Genomic DNA, 20,693 nt, shown 5'->3' on the forward strand with positions numbered 1-20,693 from the left:
AAGTATATGGCTGAAGTGTGGTTATGTTTTTTCTTGTGCTTTTTTATGTTTATTTACTCAGTGTCAGATTTTTGTCAGTAGCAGAAGCTGAAATAAGTTGAAATGCCAAGAGATTTGTCAAAATTCTCTGCACTGTGAAATAAATTCTTTCTTGAGCCTTTTCTGTGTAAAGTATAGTTACCTGCAGACAGTTGTCATACTGCAGAACACAATGTGAAATAGATCAGAAAACATTACATACTTTATTTTTTTTTGTCTTGCTCATGTGCTGTTTTAGTTCGAGATCGGGTTCGGACAAAGATGGAACGTGATATCCTAGTAGAAGTTAACCATCCTTTCATTGTCAAGTTACATTATGGTGAGTTGCAGAAAAATTCATCTTTAGATTATGAAAATGGGTGCTTGTCAAGGTAGTACCTAATATTTGCCCTGTGGTTCAGAGAACCACAGAAAATTAGCGTGCTATCTAAACCCTGACTGTGCAAAGACTTGTGTAGTAATTCTCATGCAAAGAAAGCACATGGCTGACTTCATACCCAGTGTTAAATCTATAGAACTAGGAATCTGTAGCCCATTGCCTTATTAAAAATGTTATCTTTTTATGTCTAGCCAATATTTTCCAAAACTTCTTTTGTGGTTAATTTATTTTTTTTTATTATTTCTTAGCCTTGTTTTATTTACTCTATAGAAAACACATGAAATGGCATTACTGCCAGTCGTATGCTTTTAAATTAAATAATATAGACAACCACAGAAAATTATTCATGTGAAGGGGTGAGGAAATCAGTATTCTTTAACATACTATGCAGAAGGTAAACTAAAAAAAGATAGAGAAGAGCTTCTGTTGTTAATTTTTTTTTCGTTTGCTTTCCTTTTAGAATAAAATGTTTCCCACAGTAAACCCCAGATCTCTCTCCCTCTCTGATGTGCCTTAAATAATGCAGCTTTTACTATTTTGTCATTCTTGCAAACTAGACTAGCTGTCCCTGTTAAGCTGAGTTTCCAGAGTTTTTAGAATATGTGCACTAGTTACTAGCTTGCCTGTTTAAATCTAGGCTTTTTACTTCCAAAATTTGGAATGGAATGCTGACTAACCTAAGTGTAGGGTTTTTCTTGGAAATTCCATTGGTGACTTGCTTTGCTTTCACACGTCATGAGAGCAACCTGGTCCATGATAGAGTTTCTTCCACAAAGCAGGAGGAGGGATTAATTTCAATAGTGAAAACAAGGGTAGAATATTGGGAATGTTATTGTTCTGATAATGGGTAAAATTAAATTACGATTAATTTTTTTAATTGTTCTTTTCAGCTTTTCAAACAGAAGGGAAGCTGTATCTTATTTTGGATTTTCTCAGGGGAGGAGACTTGTTTACACGTTTATCCAAAGAGGTAAAGTTTTTTTAATTTGAAAATTGTATATTAACAATTGAAAATTGTTAAAATTTTACTATAAACTGCCTGTATCAGGAGAGCTTACTTTTAAATTAGTTCTTTTAAATAAAATTTGTAATGTATTTTTTAACCAGCTTCGGTTTTGGGCTTTTTTGCAGAAAGTAGTCACTTCAGGCAAGTGCAGTTGGTAATTTACATTGTTTCCGGAAAAAGGCTTAGACAAGCAGTCTTTCTGCTTTTTACACCTTGCAAAATTTTCTTCTTTTATTGCTACCGTGTTTAAAGATGAGTCTCCAAAGGAGCATTGATCTAATATGAAGTAGTTATATTCAATTCAATGTGCAAAAAATTCCAACAATTATATAGTAGGCTAGGGGATACACTGTATATCTGGTATCGAGAACTTGTAATTGTAGCTGCATTCCATTTTTGCTTGCTACAGAGTATCCAGGAAGGTTGGGTCACCACTACAAAGCTGTGCAGTTATTACACTTAGTGCAGTGAAGCAATCTGTTTCAAGTTGCTTCTTTTAGTCTCTTTTGCCACAGATAAGTAGAAAGTTGTTAATACTCTAAACTAGAGATACTTTTTTCTTAAAATCTATAGTTCTTTCTTGATTCCCAAGAAAGAATGTGTATCACTTTCCTGCTGATGACTTCTTCATCTTGAGCCACTCAAATTTTATAAGAATGAATATGGTTAGAGAAGAAATATTATAGGTACTTGAATCTACACTAATTGTTCATAACTGATGGAGTGAAATGGGCATGCTGAATGCAATTAATGTCATCTCATAACAATTCATGTGATTTTAAAATAGATCAGATAAAATGCAGTCTAAAAGTTCCTGCTTTTCCTCCATTGACTCCAAAGGGAAAAGTGTCTACGCTGCAGATGTTTAAGGTTAGGAGAGATTAATTCCATGCAATGTTTTTAAAGAATATTGTGTGGGTGCATTATCATCCTCATGGGATCTTTTATTATTTGAGCTTTCAAACATTGCATATAGAGATTTGCCTTTTTGATTGTGCCTGCACAATAAATATTGGGCCTTTTGTGGAAGTACCATCAGCAACCTTTTGTGCAAGCTTTGATATCACTTTCTCTCTTCAAACTACTAAGGGGAAAAATATACAATGTTCATAACTCCTCCTTAAAATAGCATTAATCTGTGCTATTCTTTTTTCCAGTTCCATATGCTTTATCTAAAGATGTTAGTCTGAAATTCTAATGAAAAAAAATTTTTAGGGCTCAGAGTAGTAACTGAGGTAGAATCAAATTTTTTTTTTTTAAGTTTACTTGAAAGTTTACTCTTATCTAGCTTTTCTGCCGTTCTATCTCAGGCTGCATCTTGGGGTTTTTACCACAACTGTGACTTCTTTTTCATAGTTCTTAGAGACAATCTCCTCAAAAAGGATGCATGCACTTTTCTTTTCTCTCTGATTTTGTGGATAAAATTCAGGCGTTTGGGTTTTTTTTAGTCCATTTGTTGTCTGGAAATTAAATGGTCACATCCAACAAAGAGGGAGTTACATTCTTTAAATGTGCTTCCCAAAACTTTTTTGGCCCACTAAAATGGGTCTGTCTGTTTTCTTGAAAAATTGGAAGCAAATAACCTCCATTTTCCAGAAAGAATAATATGATATTGACTTCAAGTATGTACTGTGAAACAGCATTGATTTTAAAACCCTAGTTTTTGTCTAAGAAATTTTAATTTCTAGGGTTTTATATAGAAAGGAGTTCAAGTATTATGAAGAATTATCCTGCAAAACCACTGTTAACATTGTTTAGTTGGTTCTGGTGTAAGCTTTACACATAAAATACATTTATTTGCTTTTTCAGGTGATGTTCACAGAAGATGATGTTAAATTTTACCTGGCAGAATTAGCACTTGCTTTAGACCATCTTCATAGTCTTGGAATAATATACCGTGACCTAAAACCAGAAAAGTAAGACTCTTCTGTGGCAAATGCAGTATATTAATTTGATTTGTATAGCACTTCTACCTACATGCATCTCTTTCCAGCTGTTAAACTTCCGTAATATACTGTATAAACTGAAGAGGGAGAAAGGTGGGGGAAGATTTGTGGCATATTTTAATTTAAAAGGTTGTATTTCATTTCCACTCAAGCGTGGGCATTTAGTTTCATAGTGGTATGCCAAGTGCTGTAATCCATGTTAGAGTATGCTGAAATATTCCTACATTTCATTTTCCAGGTGTTTTAGGGTGTACAATGGATAAGAGGTCTCGGCCTTTTGTTTTTGTCGTTATTGTGGAATTTCTGAACTAGAGATAAACGTAGAACAACTGCATGATACAAGTAAAATATGAAAGTCATAAATCACGGGCTTTTCTTAACATATTGATGATCACGTAATTACACTGGAACTTAAAATAAGTTTGAAATTACAATTCTGGTATGGCCTTGTGCCTCAATATGTTAGTAATCCATGCTTCATTCAAATGACTGAATTCTCTCTCCTGTTTGTCTTTCCTCCAGTATTTTTTGTTTGCTTGCTTTTTGTTTAGTTTTAGAAGATGTAAAGAAAATATCAGTGCTATCATCTGGAACATTTAAACCTTTCAAATATAAGTGTATGCTGTAGTGTTACTATCTACCCAGGGAGGAATCTAAGTTACAATACAATGCATGCATCCTCTCTTGCACCTAATCAGATGGTTAACATACGCTGACTCATTGCAAGGAAACCTATAATAACTGAAGGGATCCCACTTCTCTGTTATACCTATATGGAGAACCTGGAAATCCAGTGTGAGATAACTGTCTCATGTAAAGTATTAGGGGAAAGGAACAAAAACGAGTAACAAATATCGCAGAACCAGGTTGTCACGTGGAACTTCCGTAAGAATTTTACTTTTGTGCATCTCCTGGAAAAAAGACACATTTTTAAATGTTTACTCCTGACTAACAAGAGGGGAAAGATTCATATTCAAATAAAAAGTTTGGAGACTTTTGGCATGGGTTTGCACTTAGAAATAAAAGAGAATTAATTATATTTAACGTTTGAGAACGTTGTGTAATTCTGAAGTAAGCAAAAATAAACTTAGCAAGTCGAAAAAGATCTTTAAAAAACAAATCAAGAGAACTTTAGTTCTTTTGCTAACATTTAATCCCAAGAGGAAAACAACAAAATAGTAATTGTCAAAAGACTAAATATGTACTGCCTCAAACACAGTGTTGAAGGAAAAAAGTAATTGTATGTGTCTGTACCTATTGAAATCCTTGGATGCATCTGATTAAAAAACACTGTCAAAGGTTGAAATTAATTGCAAGCTACAGATAAGATAATAGTAACTCACATAGGCTATATCTATACTGTGGGGCTGTTTTCCGCCATGGAAACTTGCAAGGGAGTAAAGGGAAGGGCATGGAAAATGGGCAAGCAGTGTTGTGCCTGGGTCATGCTCATCCACGGGATGAAAGGCAGCTCCCCACAGAAGAGGGAGGAACTAAGTCTACTGTGTAGGTGTTGTTAGAGTCCAGTTCCGGAATATATTGCATGCTTTGAATTGTGATTATATTCAGTTGTGGTAAAGGATAGTTGGCATCCTGGAGAAGTGTCACCTTTTTTGTGATTGAAATAAACAAGCAGAGGCATAAGGGCTGCTCTAAGTATAGGGCCCATGAGTCCTTGGTACAACATGAGAATATTTATTACTTGATGATATTTGAAGTGGTCAAAAGTCTTTGAAACAGTAATTACAGATGAATACCCATTTTATATACATATGTAAACATCCATTGTATTAACATGTCTTGCTCAGCTTGAGGGAAATAGAACTGTATCTCTGTTTTTAACAATTGGGATAATGACAAATGCAGATGTCCAAAACTGCAAGCTCAAGATAAATGCTACTACATATAACTACTACTACATTTCATGATCTTTAAAATAAATAATTGAAGGAAAGGAAAATGTATTGTTCCAAGGATCTCCTTGTGATGATTAGTTTTCTTATATGCTCAGTTTTGCTTGACTTTGTGTATGCTGTTGCTTCTTCCTAAATATTTTTTGTACATTGTCTGAAAAAACAGTTAAAAGATATTTTAATTAATTTATTTTCTTTTTATTTTCTTTAGCATCTTGCTTGATGAGGAAGGACATATCAAGTTAACAGGTGAATAAAGGGAAAATGCAACACCTGGATCTTTTCTGTTCTTAATAAAATGTTTCAGTTTTCCTTTTTTTCAGTAAATTATTCAATTAGCTTGAAATAAATATGTTAGTGTTTAAATATGATATCTGCTTTATAAGTATATCTGATGTTACAGACCTGTGATAATGTGGGGAGAGGAGGAGAATACTGTAATTCCTAAATTCCTATATGTGTATTTGGGTGTATATAGGAATGATACAAGCATCACATTTCATGTTATAATGAGAGCATTGACCATGAGTCATTTTTATTTAAATAAAATTACATTTAGAACTATCCTTTTTATTTCCAGATTTTGGCTTAAGTAAGGAGTCAATTGATCATGAAAAAAAAGCCTACTCTTTCTGTGGAACAGTGGAATACATGGCACCAGAAGTGGTTAATAGACGAGGCCACACACAGAGTGCAGACTGGTGGTCATTTGGTGTTCTAATGGTAGGTTTCTGGTAAACATAAATCATAGCAAAACTGTGCTTTGCAAGGTTTGGTGAAACAAATCAAACATTAAACTATAAGGTGAGCTTTAAATTAATTCTAACTACCAAAAATTTTTAAATTACATGAAATTAATAACAGTACCCCCAAGTTTAGATCAAGAACATGGACTAGGTCTCCTATCAACACCAACGTTATGTCATATTTTTTAAATCATTGAATTGAAATATTATATGTCTATTCCAGTTTGAATGTTAAGACACTAACAGGAATACTAAAGTGCCCAGGGAAAAAACACTGTCTTCCACTATGGGGGGAAAAAATTTAGATCCAAATTTTGAATTTGAATTTATTCTCAAATGGAAAACTTTCCAATTAATCTCCAGTGTAATTACAACTTAGTAGAATAACAACTGTTTCTCTCACACATTAAAATCATCCAAATTACACTGAGCTGATATGGGATATAGTTGCTTAATTGCTTATGGTGTTTTTGCAAGAACCTAACTTATGTGAAGCTGCAGTGTTGGGGGAAATAATGTGTCAGATATGCCTTTGGAAAAGAAAAATAGGTCATATTTGGTATTTTAGCAGCACTGAATGGGTTTTAGTATCTATAATCTTTGTGCGCATTTTTGACATAAAGATGAAATAATTGTATTTTTTTGAAGGAAATGTTTTTGTTTCTTAATGCTTCCTCTACATATGACTGTAACAGTATAACTAATGTGTGCTTTGTAGTCTGAGAAGGACTTGTGTCTGAAAATAAGTCATCCTATCACCTTTTAACCATCTGGAATGCTGTTGTGATCTGAAAACTGACTATGTAAAAGTAGCAACTGATAACTCTTCCCAGACCAACTAGCACACACACCCTCACAGCTGCATGTTTTATGAGTAAGAACACAGTCAGTTAAAAGTCAGTTACAGTGTAGTTGCAGAATATTTTTGTTGATAACACAAAAATAGTTGAAGTTTAACTTTGCTTTATAGAGCTGGAAAGCATATTTTGTGCTTATAAAGTGCATATGTTAAAACTGAACATTGCTGAACGATTTTGCATGTGACTTGTGAAGCTTTCAAGGTCTAAGTGGACTGCATTCAAACACTTTAACTTTGAATACAAAAATATGGCCTTAAAAAGCAAATTCTCTAAATTACTTAATGTAGTGCAGTGCATTTTTCTCTAAGACATCTTTTTATTGCCTGCATTTTTAGTTTACATGATAATTTTTATAGTCTGTATTTATCCACTCTTAAATTAAATTAATTAGAATCTGTCCTGATTAAGAATTCAAGTGTTGTTGGTGTGGTATGAGTAGGCGGGATGTAGGTGGAACAGAAGTTGTAGCATAGAAACAGGACTAGGAAGATATCTCAACAAGTTGGCCTCTTCTCCTGCTGCCAGACATTAGGTACATTGTTTAGAAGTATATTCCAGTTTGTCCTTTAAAACAATGCCAGACATGTAAAAACATTTAAGTTTTCAGAAGCATTATGTATTTGTTGAGATACTCTTCTACAGAAATAAAAGATGAGAACTAGGGAAGGCCAATGTTGGTTTATTCTTGAAGTACTATTGGTCTACTGATGTTGGAATATGGTGAGGAAGGGACAATAAACATGTGCTGAATTGTTTATATGTGTATGCTTGTGATAAATAGGAGCTTACTAAAGAAACCTTTTATTTTGAGCAACTGTAAGAGAAACATGCAGCACTACAAATTTACCTTTAAATTATTGGGTTTTGCAAGTGCAATTTGTGATTTTTTTTTTTTAATATAGATTTGGCTTATGCCTCATATTCTTGACAAATATTTTTAAGGTTTTTCATGTTGGTATTTTACGTTTTAAATGTAAGTTTATATGTAAAAAAAAAACAGAGTAAAAAGTATCTAGTAGTAATGGAGAGCTGGCAGCTAGCGTTCTGTGAATACTTTATAGGGTAATAACAAAATTAAATTTTATTCTTTACATTGTTCATGCAACTTCATGCTCTTATTGTAGATCTAAGAATACTGCAGTCACGCATTATTCACTCCAGTTGTTCATGTACAGTTTTGGTGCTTATAAGGCTGAATGTTTGAGTCATACCAGAAAAAAGAGGAATAGGCACATCCCTGTGCCCAGGATGAACAGACTGCTTTCACTACCTCTCTTAGATCTGACATCCTTGCAGTGTACTGCAGGCCAGAGGAAGCCACTTTTGTATTTATCTGTTTTCACTCAGTCACTTTCAGAACAAATCAGTATTTTCACGGTGTCTGTTGCCTACTACCAGGCACTGTGCAGAATGTGCATGTACATACTGTGTAGCTCTTACGTGTTCCTTCAGGCTTTATTTCCACTGTATGCATACAGTAACCACTTTTCATCGTGCATGTTTTTGTCAATCAGCTAATCTTTTTCCCCTTTTCAATGAAGGCTATGCACATGCCAGTTTTAAAGATTTTGACCTTTTAAAATATCTCTGCATGAGGAGAAACTGTCACTAACTTTTGAAAAGGGAATCTTCTTTCCTACCCCCATCCTCTTGAAAACAAAAGTTAAGTTGTATAGATAAGTCCTCCAAGGATAAGCTTTAAAGGCAGAAATGAAACACAGAATGTTATAGTCTAAATTGTTCAGATAAAAGTATGTAAAGCAAGGTATCAATAGGAAAATATTTTGCAGCTTTAAAAATGGCAAAGGCTGCTCGATGTTCATAGTAGTTTAAATTGTACAATGAGAAGTTGTTTTGCACAGACTGGGTTGTTAACATGCATGAATTTTGGAAGGTTAAGATGCTAAGTAGTTTTGTCAAAAATTAGATTTTGTCCAGGTAATGTAATTGATGGAAGTTTTACTCTATACAGTTTGAAATGCTCACTGGTACTCTACCTTTCCAAGGGAAAGACAGAAAAGAAACCATGACTATGATTCTCAAGTGAGTACACTCTTATTTATATATCTCATCAGGTATTCTACAGGGATGCCCTCCGGGCTGCAATATCTAATTTCTACTCTTCCCTCATTTCCAAAGGTACTGGTAAATCCTCACTCCCTATTCCATTCTATTAATTCCCTTTGCCACCTATCTAATTTGCCTTTCTATTCCTTCCCCATACCAGGTACAAAGAATTTCATAGCAGCTCGTTAATCTTTAATAACAACTTCTCCAACCATATGATCTTCCCATCTTATTTCCATAATATTTTTTAACTTTCTTAATCCTTTTTTATAACCTATGCTTTTTTTCCTTGTTGCTTTTTGGTTTGTTTGGTTTGGTTTTTTGGGTTGTTTTTTTGGGGGGTTTTTTTGGTTTTTTTGAGGAAGTATTTTCTCTCCTTATCCTTCTCTATCTTACCAGCTCCTCACTCCTTTATATTACTGGTGCTGCAAACAACTTTCTTCCCTGATATTTCCCTACTTGCTAAAGTGCATCCTTCCTTATGTACTCTCTTATGACTTGCCCAAGTTCCTATTTTCCCCTTTGCTATTTCCACTGTACATTTTGCTTTAGCTATATTGTGGAAATTGCTTTCCTTTATGCAGTAAATATTCTTGTTTTTGCTAAGGAAGGCCTGCTTTTTTCCTTGCTCATCCCCTACTTATTCTCTGAACTAATGCAACCTGTGACATAATTGGCCCACTCTGGGGACTGTAGCCTGGCACTCTACGAACAGTTCTGTTCCCTCATGTCATAATTTCACTTACTTGTTTCCAGCCATCTTTTACTAATACCATTTTTTTTTTTCCCATGGAAGCTCATAAGACTATTACAGTTTTCTCATTTGTTTTTTGCTTCATTGTTTTATCATTGTTCCATTACCAGTGTTTACCTATATTTTAAACCCAGCATTTCTTTTGTACCAACAGCCTGTTTCAAAAAGCAAATATGAAATTCTTTCATATTTTTTCTAAGTGCTTTGAATGTGAAAACCACTAGAAAACACAAATTTATTCTTTTATTTGTTTTTGCTTTCATAACGCATACAAGTTATATTATTCTTTGCCCTTGTTTTTCCCTCTCATCTTATATTTGCAAATGTTATTTGTGGTGCTGTTTTTTTCTGCTGCCTCAACACCATGCCGATTCAAATCTTCATGTTGTAATTATTGACTGTCTTTAACTTAAAAGTTCTGTCTGTTCACAGCAAGCATTAACTGCTTTGCCACGTATCTAATTTGCCTTTCTATTCCTCCCCCATACCAGGTACAAAGAATTTCATAGCAGCTTGTTAATCTTTAACAACAACTTCTCCAACCATATGATCTTCCCATCTTACTTCCATAATATTTTTTAACTGCTTCTCACCACCTTGTATTTACAAGAAGCTAGTCTGAGATAGTTCTCCTGCCCTCTTGCTTATTTCAGGAGCCATTCTTTTTTTTTTTTTTTTCTACCCATGTCTCATGAGTCACATCTTTCTCCTTTTCTCTGCTTGCATGTGACTCCACTCTGTTCCTCAACAATCTTTCCAGTGTGGCTACAAAAATCATCTGTATTCAGCTGCCATGTAGAATATCCCTCATTGCATCTCCCCAGTTAAATGACATTTATAAATATTTTTAAATTTCATCTGAGCATGTATCTCTAATTCCCTTTCCAGCTTCTTTCTTTTCTCACCTTCTAGTCTTTGTAATTGCTATTAGTTTCAGAGAGCTGCACAAAAAATGTGGTATGAAGAAAAGAAATTTTACCTGTGTTTTAATGTTCCATAAGCTTACAATTATTACATACATATAAATCTATTTTGCTGTTGGTAATATGAACAGCTAAAAATAGAAGCCATTTGAAAGTATATTCCAATAAGCTCACATTTTTTGTCTGGCCCCATAAGAATGGCAGTATGTTTGTTTCATTTTCTGTATACTAGTAAATGTGCTATATTTCTCGAATTTTTCATATAACTATTTAAAATGGACAGGTATACATACAAATTCATATTCTCATAGTGTATCATTTAAGATATTGCTTTTCTTACCTACTGTTCCTGAAAATCCACAGAAAATGTATCCTTCTTAGAACACTTTTCTCCTGGGCTCTTTATTTCTCACAATGTTACCAAGACATGTTTTGGTTCATCCTTGTGTATTCTACCTAAAACTGAAAAACTTTGCAGTTTGAAGAAATCATAGTTTGCAGCAGTAAAGCTAACTTTTTAAGGCATGTTTTCTCCTTTACTGAAGAGGTATACCTTCATATAAACTTCATATAAAGTTTTGTCTTCATCCATCAGGAATGTCAGAAAAAAATTGCTGTCAAACATGTAGTTGTATAACCTAGGAATTATGACTTTTTCTTCTGCTGTGGCCAGTAAAGGCTTTTGTGAAAGGTGGAAAGGGAGCAATGACAGTCTTTATTTCTGTTGTTTTTACAAGGGCCTCTAATTCACTCCACTGTGGACTTCAGTATGTATCAGTCCTCTAGAATTTCTTCTACATATTATGTTTCTGTTCATTGAGTCACTCCTCTGTAAGATTAATTGAAGTTATGGTTTTGGCCTGGTTTTATATTTTTCTAAGCAGTTGACCTCTTATGCTGAACCTCCAGGGCAGCATCCTACTGTTGGAGCTGTTTTGGATTATAATAGGACAAAGATTTCCACCCATTCCAGCAAAGTCAGTCCTTCAATAACTTTGCAAATAATACCATTGTACTTCTGCAAACAATGTGTTCCTTGCTTCCTCCTTACAGTGTAGCTCTCAGACACTTTGCTGTCAGCAGAAATTACATCAAGTGAATGTGCAATGAAATTGCTGAATATAAAGGGCATGAGTAAGAATTAAGCTTCTACAGGGCCATGGCAGTTGGTGGTCATGATCTGCCTGTACTATGTTATTGAATAGCCCAAAGAAAGCAAAGTTTTTTCAGGCTTCCACCCCAGCCAGCCAGCTTCTTTAAGGCAGAAAAGAACAAAAAATTTAATAAAGTCTAGTTTTAAAGTAATGAACAGTGAAGCAATGGCAACGTGTATGCACTTGCTGAAGTAACAGGGTGGTGGACATCTACAAATAGCTAGAACAGAAGGCAAATCACATCTGCTTGAAATGCAGAGAAAGCCTGTGTCATGCGTTGTTATGGAAAAAATATACATTTCAGTTGAATGAAAGACAGGAAGGAGGGAATTACATCCATCCTTACCGCTACCATGGTCATTAAAAAAATTGAGACGTAGTAACAGGGAGAGGATGGAGGCTCAACACTAAAGAGGGAGGAGAAAAATATGGTGAGGATTACGAAACAAATGCCAGAACTACAGAAACTTAAATCGAAAAAGTCTAGACTGGCAAGTTGGAAAGTAGTATTTGAAATAGATTGGAAGGGAGCAAAAAGGAGAGAAGGGAGTGATCTTTTTTTTACCTGCTAGTCTTGCAAGATCTGTCCTACTTTAATTTATATCTTCTAGCTTTGGTTTCATGTTGTTTTGTTTAGGTATTTTTGGTGTGTCCTGGTTTGAGCCAGGTGCCAGGAAGAGCCCCACATTGGGCACCCAGATTACCTTCCTCCCCTTCTTCCATACCATATATTACATATAGGCTCTTTATCTTACCAGCTGTCAAATTAAGGTTTCTCTCCCGGAATCAGAATGACTTTGAGGTACACATTGTACTTCACCATCCTCCATCATCACACACCAGGTATGTCCAGGTCCCTGAGCAAAAGCAACACCCAGGACAGGTTTACCTTGGTCTGAAGCAGGATAGACCCAAACAATTTTACCCACCAGGTTTCTTTCACATACCACAGGGACTTTGTCCCCATCTGCAGTATGTAAAAGGTCTGACTGAGCAGGACCAGCCAGATTGATGGATCCCCTGGTATTAACTAACCAGGTGGCCTTTGCCAAATTTTTGTCCCAGTTTTTGAAAGTTCCACCGCCCATGGCCTCCAGGGTAGCTTTCAACAGACCATTGTACCTTTCAACTTTTCCTGAGGCTTGTGCAGCAGTGGTGGAGGCAGCAGCATTAGTGACAGCGGCATTGCCTGTGGGGGTTTGGCAGTGAGTGGAGCAACACCTCACCCTACATATCCACACTACATTATAAAAATTCAGCAGAAGCATTCCCACTGCAACAATGCTATTCAGATCAAGAGCTGGGAGATTCACCTTGAAAGAAAACAGAGAGGTAAAATTGAACCAGCTACTGGCATTACCAACATGGACCATTCCATTCACTTTAGGATCTGTACTGTAACTGTACACATACAGTGCCCCCATAAAGAACAGTATCATAACCTCTAGGATCACTAGGCTGGTGATTATATGGTTGATTATGGCTACAGCTCTGTCAATAAACTGTGAAACGATCACAAGAGCAGCTACACAGAGCAGAATGCTCTCGGCTGCATACCACATGTACAGTTGCATGTTTGGAAAAAGGTCCAGTAGATTCATTGCAGCAAGTGTCTGTTCAGTTTTCAGTCCGTCATGAAATGCAGCAGAACTGTTGCCCATTGCTATCTGAGGGATTTCTCCCATCAGAGATGGAATTTTGAACGCTCCCAGTTAGTGAAAAGTTATAATCTGGGCTTAAAATCAAGCCCCACGCTGGGCACCAATAAATTGTTGTCACCATTTGACTCAGGTTCAACAACAACACTCTCAATCCCCTCCCCCTCCCACCCAGGTAGGGAAGGAGAGATGGAGTCCTCCCTGGACGCCAGCCATGGACAGAAGAGAAGGGAAGAAGAAGCAGGAAGGAAGTTGTCTTCTGTGATTTCTGACCTTCCTCTGAGCTTACGTAGATATATGGAATGGAATATCTCTGGCCAGTTTTGCTGTCTGTCTAACTCAGCCTCCTATGGGAGGGGTTATAGATCTCCCTGTAGTGTCTGAGCTGGCAGAGTGAAGATGTGACCTTGAAGACCCAGCAGTTAGAAGAACATTCCAGCTGTTATCAGCCCAAGCTGGGACACTTTGCTACTAGTTAAAAGAAAGCTTCATGAAGGAAAAAAATCTTGGCTTAAACCAGGACATTGTGTAATACTGCGGTGGTTTCCTTAACCCTTCTAAATTGTCTTTTATCTTTCCATCAAAATGGATTTGCTTACTTGGTGTCATTTGATAATAAAGTGGACTTAAAAGTGGATCAAAACATATTACAAAAATTTACACATCTGTAAAATGTTATTCTATAACTATTCTTTTCTACGTCTTCCATCACCTCTTCTTCTACTTAAGTTCCTGAGTCATTACTGAAAATATACTACTCAAAACAGGAAAAAGAAATAGAAGTTCCAGGTTTACATGACTGACAGCAGTTTTGGTCTATTTCTGATGTCTGAAGACAATTTCTCAGTGATGCTGTTTTGCTTTATATGGCATTGTTGAATGACAAAGGAAAAGGGAAATGCAAAGTTAAGTCGTACCTAAATATGTTTGTATGCTATTAATTATTTTTATTCTATAGGGCCAAACTTGGAATGCCCCAGTTCTTGAGTCCTGAAGCACAGAGTCTTCTACGAATGCTCTTCAAAAGAAATCCAGCAAACAGATTAGGTAAGGAGTTTAGTGGAATATTTTAAATGATCATTAAACTGACTAAATAAAATTACAATTTCTTGTGTAAAACAAGCTTCGAAGAAATGACATGATTTGCTTGTTTGCTTTTCTAATGATAAACATTCATACATCTAACATTAGTGCAAAAATATAACTTTGCTAGTCATTCTTTTGTCCAAGAAGGAGATAATTCACACATGTTTTTCTTCCTTATAAAAGGAGCAGGTCCAGATGGAGTTGAAGAAATTAAGAGGCATGCATTCTTTTCTAAAATAGATTGGAATGTGAGTAACTAATTCAAAATTAATTCAGTAAATTTCTTAGTTGTTTGGTGGTATTGTATAACTTTTTAATTCACTCTGGCCTATGCCTTCTCTTCAGAAATTGTACAGAAGAGAAATACACCCTCCTTTTAAACCTGCAACTGGTAGACCTGAAGATACATTTTATTTTGACCCTGAATTTACAGCAAAAACTCCAAAAGGTAAAAACAGTAGAATAAACTTACATATTCAACAACTGGAAACATTGTTCCTGTTCAGCTGATGTAAAATGTCTTGTTCTTCCAGGTGTTGCTGCACTAAATGAATGCTTACAGACAAATATTCATTAACATTCATAAAAGTTTTTATGGTCTTCATTGTAAATGTTTCATAAGGGACAACTGACTTGTCCTGTGTAAGAAATATAGTAAAGCTCAGCAAGAAAACATATACATAGTTCAATTTTATATAAGTGATCTCATTTTTTAATTAAAAAATATTGTCTTTTTAAAAGCTATATTCTATGGCTTCATTTAATTAATCATGGTGACTCTATATACTATGTGTATGTAGAAACTTAGCTATTTCAGACATTAGGTGGTAAAGTTGCTGTCTCAGTCTGACTCTGCATAGTTTTACACCAATCCATTCAAAATAAAATTTTCTCTTTGTTTACGAATTGGAGTATTTATCCTCTATAAATATAACATGGATATGCTACTATATGCAAATGTGTTCTGCAAAGTACTTTTGTTTTTGTATAATATAACATTGCCTGACAGTAATATGATCTTTGTAGTCCTTGATTATCAGTTGTGTTTCTGGATGGTTCAGTAATTATTGGTCCTTAGACACTTTCTGTAAATTCTGTGTCCTTTATAGAATAAAGCTGTAGTTTGCTCTTCAGAGTAGACATAATATTACCTCTACATTTTAGAAACTCAGCTTGTAAGCAGATGATGTGTTTTTCAGATTCACCTGGTATCCCACCTAGTGCTAATGCACATCAACTTTTTCGGGGATTTAGTTTCGTAGCTATTGCATCAGATGATGAAAGCCAAGCAATGCAGACAGTTGGAGTACATTCAATTGTCCAGGTGAGTACACCTGCTTTTAAAAAAAGTCAGTAGAGCAGTATTGCTGTTTCTTGGTGGAGGGATCGTTTCCTTCATGATTTAATGAAGTACCATGCATGACAAAGTCATTATCTGCTTTATACAAGAAAAGTGTAAAGAACAGATTATTTTATGAGAACAAAACATCTGAAAGTGCAGGACCTGTTTCATTACTGAATAGCCATGAGTGTGAATAGGCTTCAACCCTTAAATCAAAACTTTCTACCATCTGTACTGTAGTAACTCTTTAATATCAAGCCACAATAATAAGTTGGAGAGGAATAACAGACATCTTGATCTTTTTCCCCTATGACATGAGAATACTGGTAGATTCCTACAGTGCAGTAGAAGGCACTGGATTGTAATTGTGAATTTTTGTCTGGATCTTTTGGACTGCTGTGCACTTTGGAGCCCATGACATATTCCATCCCTCCCAAGCCACTTTAAATTATTGTGCTAGTCTGTGATATTTTGTGACTAATTTCTGTGTATCGTAGTCGTTAGTGTTAACAGTATGTACACAAGCTTTGGCTCCCAAACAGTATTGGAATTATTCCAGTATAGTCTCCCATATTAATAATTGTGAGGTTGTCACTCTTACTGGGATTGCTATTCTTATATATCCTATTACTGCTAGTACTGCTTATTTTTGGACAAGAGTGAGACAAGAAAGGTGGATCTCTTGCTAAATGAGGGAGGAGCATGCCTTGCCTCCTTAGGAGGCTGAGGTCATTCTAAAAGCATGCTTCAGCACTGGAGGATTTATAACTAGTGGTAAAAAAATTGATGCAGGTACAGGAAAGAAAACTGTGGAAGACATCTGCCCAAGTTGTATTTCTACCTGTTCCTTCTGCTTTTAATGATGCTAATTGCCAAGGAAGACTTGAGTCGGGAAAGCTAACTACTGATCTCAGTTGTGTTAAAACCCTATTGGTGTATAAGTAGGAATAAAAATATATGCTGTATGTTTGTGTTTGTTTTCACTGCAAGGATATTTTGCAAATGTCTGAGAAAATTTTTTAGAACTATTTTATTAATAACATGAATAGCTCTTGTATTTCTTTGATCCTCTTATTGTGTCTAGAATAGGCCTAATATGCTTGTTTGCACATGTATCACGTGTAATAAACCATTAAATTTCACAGGGGTTTAGATCCTTTTTTATTTTACAGAAGTGGTCTGATTTGGTATTCAGGTCAGAATTACTTTTGGTCCTGAAGTCTTGCTGAAAGTTTCTACAGGCTTTTCTATGCTCCTTTGCCACACAGTTTTGTGGATTAAATTCTTCTTTTATATATGGTTTCCTTCTCTTGTAAAAGTCTGTTTCTCTGCTGCCTTTCTTGCATCCCTCTCCACTGCTTCCTCACTCCTATTTCCTCTTTTCAATGCTGCAGGACACCCAGATGGTTTCCTGCAAATGCTTTGCATCCTTTGCACAAACTCTTTATACTAGAACGCCATTTCCTTCCCTTACAAGTGAACACTTGTCCTTCTTTCAGCTTTTCATTTCTATGAAAGGATTTCTGACTACCATTCCATGCTATTTCCAGTTAATCTGATTCTATTCAGTATGTCTGCATTTTCCAGCTGACATTCATCTATTCAGACAATAGAAAGAGTGATGCTTTTTTCCCAATACTTTATCACATAGTCTTCTGACCATCTTTGTTTTGGATAGTCTCTCATTAAGCTAATATATCAGTACCCAGAAATGTCATGTTGTCAGTTTCTAAAATACAGTGTGCATTATTTATGGTGTATCTAATATACAATTTAGCCCATACTAATATCAAACAGAAAGTAGTGGCTATTTCGACCACTTTGACCTGGTAAATCCGTCAGTTCAAAATGTAAAGTAAATCAGTAGGAATTCAAATACTAATTCTTAATATAAAGGTCAGTTATATTTAGAATATTCATTAATTGATAATGTCATTTTGGCAGCAGTTGCACAGGAACAGCATTCAGTTCACTGATGGATATGAAGTAAAGGAAGATATAGGAGTTGGATCTTACTCTATCTGCAAGAGATGTATTCATAAAGCTTCAAACATGGAATATGCTGTAAAGGTAATTCCTTTTGTTATAAAACACACCAACTCTTTTCAGGTTTTAGCATCATAGAGTTTGGACATCAGTATTTGCCATAAAAAGTGTAGGAAATTGAGATAAATTTTTAGTATAAAAAGATTTTAGATGCAGATCTGAATTACACTAATTAACCAAAGGGAATATTTACTGGCAGATATTTATATAGAATTGCTATGGCTTTTGTTTGTCTGCTGTTTTGGGTGGTGAAAAGTAATCTTCAGTCTTCAAAACACCTCTGTAGTTAAACTAAAAATGGTGGGAGTTACATGACTGCTTCTGGAAGGAAATGCACTTTGAAAAGCTTTCATGACTTTCCATCATTTTTTTGAAAATGTGACTGTTTACTTTTATTTAGTCCTAGTTATAAACGAGGATTTTTGCTTCCAAAGTAGACCCATAAATTGTCAGATAGCTAGGAGCTCCTAACAGTGCTTAAGTCTGGTGTAACTTCCATAATAAACTTCAACTCCTTGTCTTGGCTTTCTAGTTTTAACAAGGTTTGTAATGTGCTTTTTATGTTATTCCATTGGGCTTTCTAGCATTTCTTTGAAGGCATTAAATTCTTAGTTGAAATCAGCAGAATTCCCAGAAGTGGAATGATAAGTTTATCGTTCTGTCTTTCTGTATAACACTGTGGAACTGAATGGTTACTCTGGAAGAAGGAGTATAGATTAGCAGACTTTAAAAGGGGAGGGGGGGAAAATATTTTAATCCTGTACTGTGAGGCAGTTCTCTGTTTGAATTGTTGAATAGTTTACTACTCAAATATGTAAAATGTGAAGATAATTTATGTTTTGCTGTATCATTGTACACAGATTGTCTACTGGAAACCCTCCAGTTTCAATTTGGTAGTTACATACTTGTAATTATTCTAGTTCTGGCCAGGAACAGATTTCATTCTGTGATTGAAATTTGAAGTAATTTCTTGAAACTGGAAGAAAGTACTGGCGTAGCTGTTAATTCTCTAACATTTATTGTCAAGATTGCCTCACTTTTCTGCTGCCTGTTGTGGCTTTTTGTCCTCAAAAAATCATGTGTCAATGTCCAATGTGTTAGGATGGAGCTAGTAGCAGTGAGGACTTTAGGATATCAAGAGGAAGAAGGGTAAAACAGAGATGGAGAAGGCATTATAGGAAATTCCACAGTTCAGAAGAGGAGGAAAAAATGGAGAAGAATAAGAATACATTTTAAATAGGGAAAAATAATGTTTTGTTTGTTTGCACAAGGAGAACTTCAGAGCCTGATAGCAAGCCTCCAGATATTAAAATTAATTTTCATAATGGAATGCTTGTCTGAATTAATGCTGAGATATTTTTTTCCTTTTTTTATTCCCTTACTCTCCTGCTATGTCTTTTGCTGCACTAAATATTTGTTTGACATTAGCTTTCTTAAAATCAGTTCATTAGCATCATTAAGCCAGTGTCTCAGATTAGGAACTTCCTATGACTAAATGGTGGGTGACTGAAGTCTTATCTACTGAACAGTCTTGCACTATTTATCACAGCCTGAGGGATCTGATCACTTATCCTCCTGAATTGTTTTCAACTGAGAGATTTTTTTCAAATATTTTTTGCTTTGCCTTGCTATTCCAGTTTAACAAACTTTGGTTTGGTTATAATCCATGCCCTTTACCAACAATGAACACTGCTTATCTCTTTATGCTAGTAAGCACACCAAAGTGTTATGGAACATAATATACACAAAAATAACTATGCCTATTTGTCTGTTTGCTCTTGTAGATCATTGACAAGAGTAAAAGAGATCCAACAGAGGAGATAGAAATCCTACTGCGCTATGGACAGCATCCAAATATTATTACCTTAAAAGATGTAAGTAGAGAGTTAAAGACATCCTTTAACACATTGTAATTGCAAATGACTTTCTAATTTCAGAGCTGACAAACTGCATGTTTTAGATTTATGTTACACTTTTTCATTATTTAATAATAAAGCAATGTCTTAATGCTATTTATTCAACAATATCAATTTTTTACTGAGATGTCTCTTTGTCATCTTTTAAATATGCTCATATTTTGATACAACATAATCGTAAGCAGTCAAGTAATTTTCCTAGCACAGGAATAATTCTTTTAATGTTGGCTGTATTTTCAAAGGAAAAAGCAAGGGTTTTGGTTGGTCAGTCGACTTTGAATCTACTTTTGTTTACGTTAGTCAAAAGCAATTTTAAAGTGTGTTATTATGTAACTGAGGACTTGCTGTTTGGGATGGCACAATACCTAAAGTCCTTTTCATGAACAGTAGTGAGTGTTACTTGGTAGCAGACAATCTTTTCATATCCATGGTTGTCACTTTTCTTTACCTAGTGTCTTTATGTGATCTTTGTATGGAAGACTATATAGCTTTTTTTTTAATTGTTATATTTTCTGACCATGGAAACACTTTGACCATAAAAAGCAAAGAAAAACTTAAGCTGGGAGGCAGAGGTTTTTCATAGTGAACAGCAGATTCTGATGACCTAACAGAAAAAGAGAATTGCATTTCTCTCCTTGATGATGCATTAAAGAGGACTAAAAATTAAAAACTATATGTGTGATTAATTTCTTAGTCTGCTAGAAAGTATTCTGGTCCCCAAAACCAAGTCTCAAGCAAAACAGCTCACCATTTTCAGGAAACTGAGCTCAGCTGAAGGGAGAGCCTCGAACATTTCATCTTATTGAAACAGAAGCTCATAAATGCTGTGGAGATGAGTACTAGACAGCTCTACATAAA

The 20,693-nt window shown here is 35.2% G+C and overlaps 1 protein-coding gene across 3 annotated transcripts in view; it reads left to right on the forward strand.

Annotated features, from left to right (window-relative positions):
* RPS6KA3 (ribosomal protein S6 kinase A3) overlaps positions 1-20,693 on the forward strand; it is a 74,798-nt gene that overhangs the window by 38,377 nt on the left and 15,728 nt on the right. For 2 of the 3 annotated variants that reach the window (XR_007889309.1, XM_051617795.1), the window contains exons 5-16: positions 278-358; positions 1,309-1,388; positions 3,234-3,340; positions 5,495-5,532; positions 5,864-6,006; positions 8,862-8,932; positions 14,404-14,492; positions 14,715-14,779; positions 14,877-14,979; positions 15,731-15,855; positions 17,818-17,943; positions 19,704-19,793. Coding sequence is in view for 2 of the 3 variants with exons in the window: in XM_051617795.1 (XP_051473755.1) it covers positions 278-358; positions 1,309-1,388; positions 3,234-3,340; positions 5,495-5,532; positions 5,864-6,006; positions 8,862-8,932; positions 14,404-14,492; positions 14,715-14,779; positions 14,877-14,979; positions 15,731-15,855; positions 17,818-17,943; positions 19,704-19,793 (1,118 nt within the window). In the remaining variant the exon portion in view is untranslated. The remainder of the gene's footprint in view (positions 1-277; positions 359-1,308; positions 1,389-3,233; positions 3,341-5,494; positions 5,533-5,863; positions 6,007-8,861; positions 8,933-14,403; positions 14,493-14,714; positions 14,780-14,876; positions 14,980-15,730; positions 15,856-17,817; positions 17,944-19,703; positions 19,794-20,693) is intronic. The other variant, XM_051618644.1, reaches the window with a different exon arrangement.

Source organism: Apus apus, chromosome 1 (genome assembly GCF_020740795.1).
Source record: "Apus apus isolate bApuApu2 chromosome 1, bApuApu2.pri.cur, whole genome shotgun sequence".
Classification (NCBI taxonomy): Eukaryota; Metazoa; Chordata; class Aves; order Apodiformes; family Apodidae; genus Apus; species Apus apus.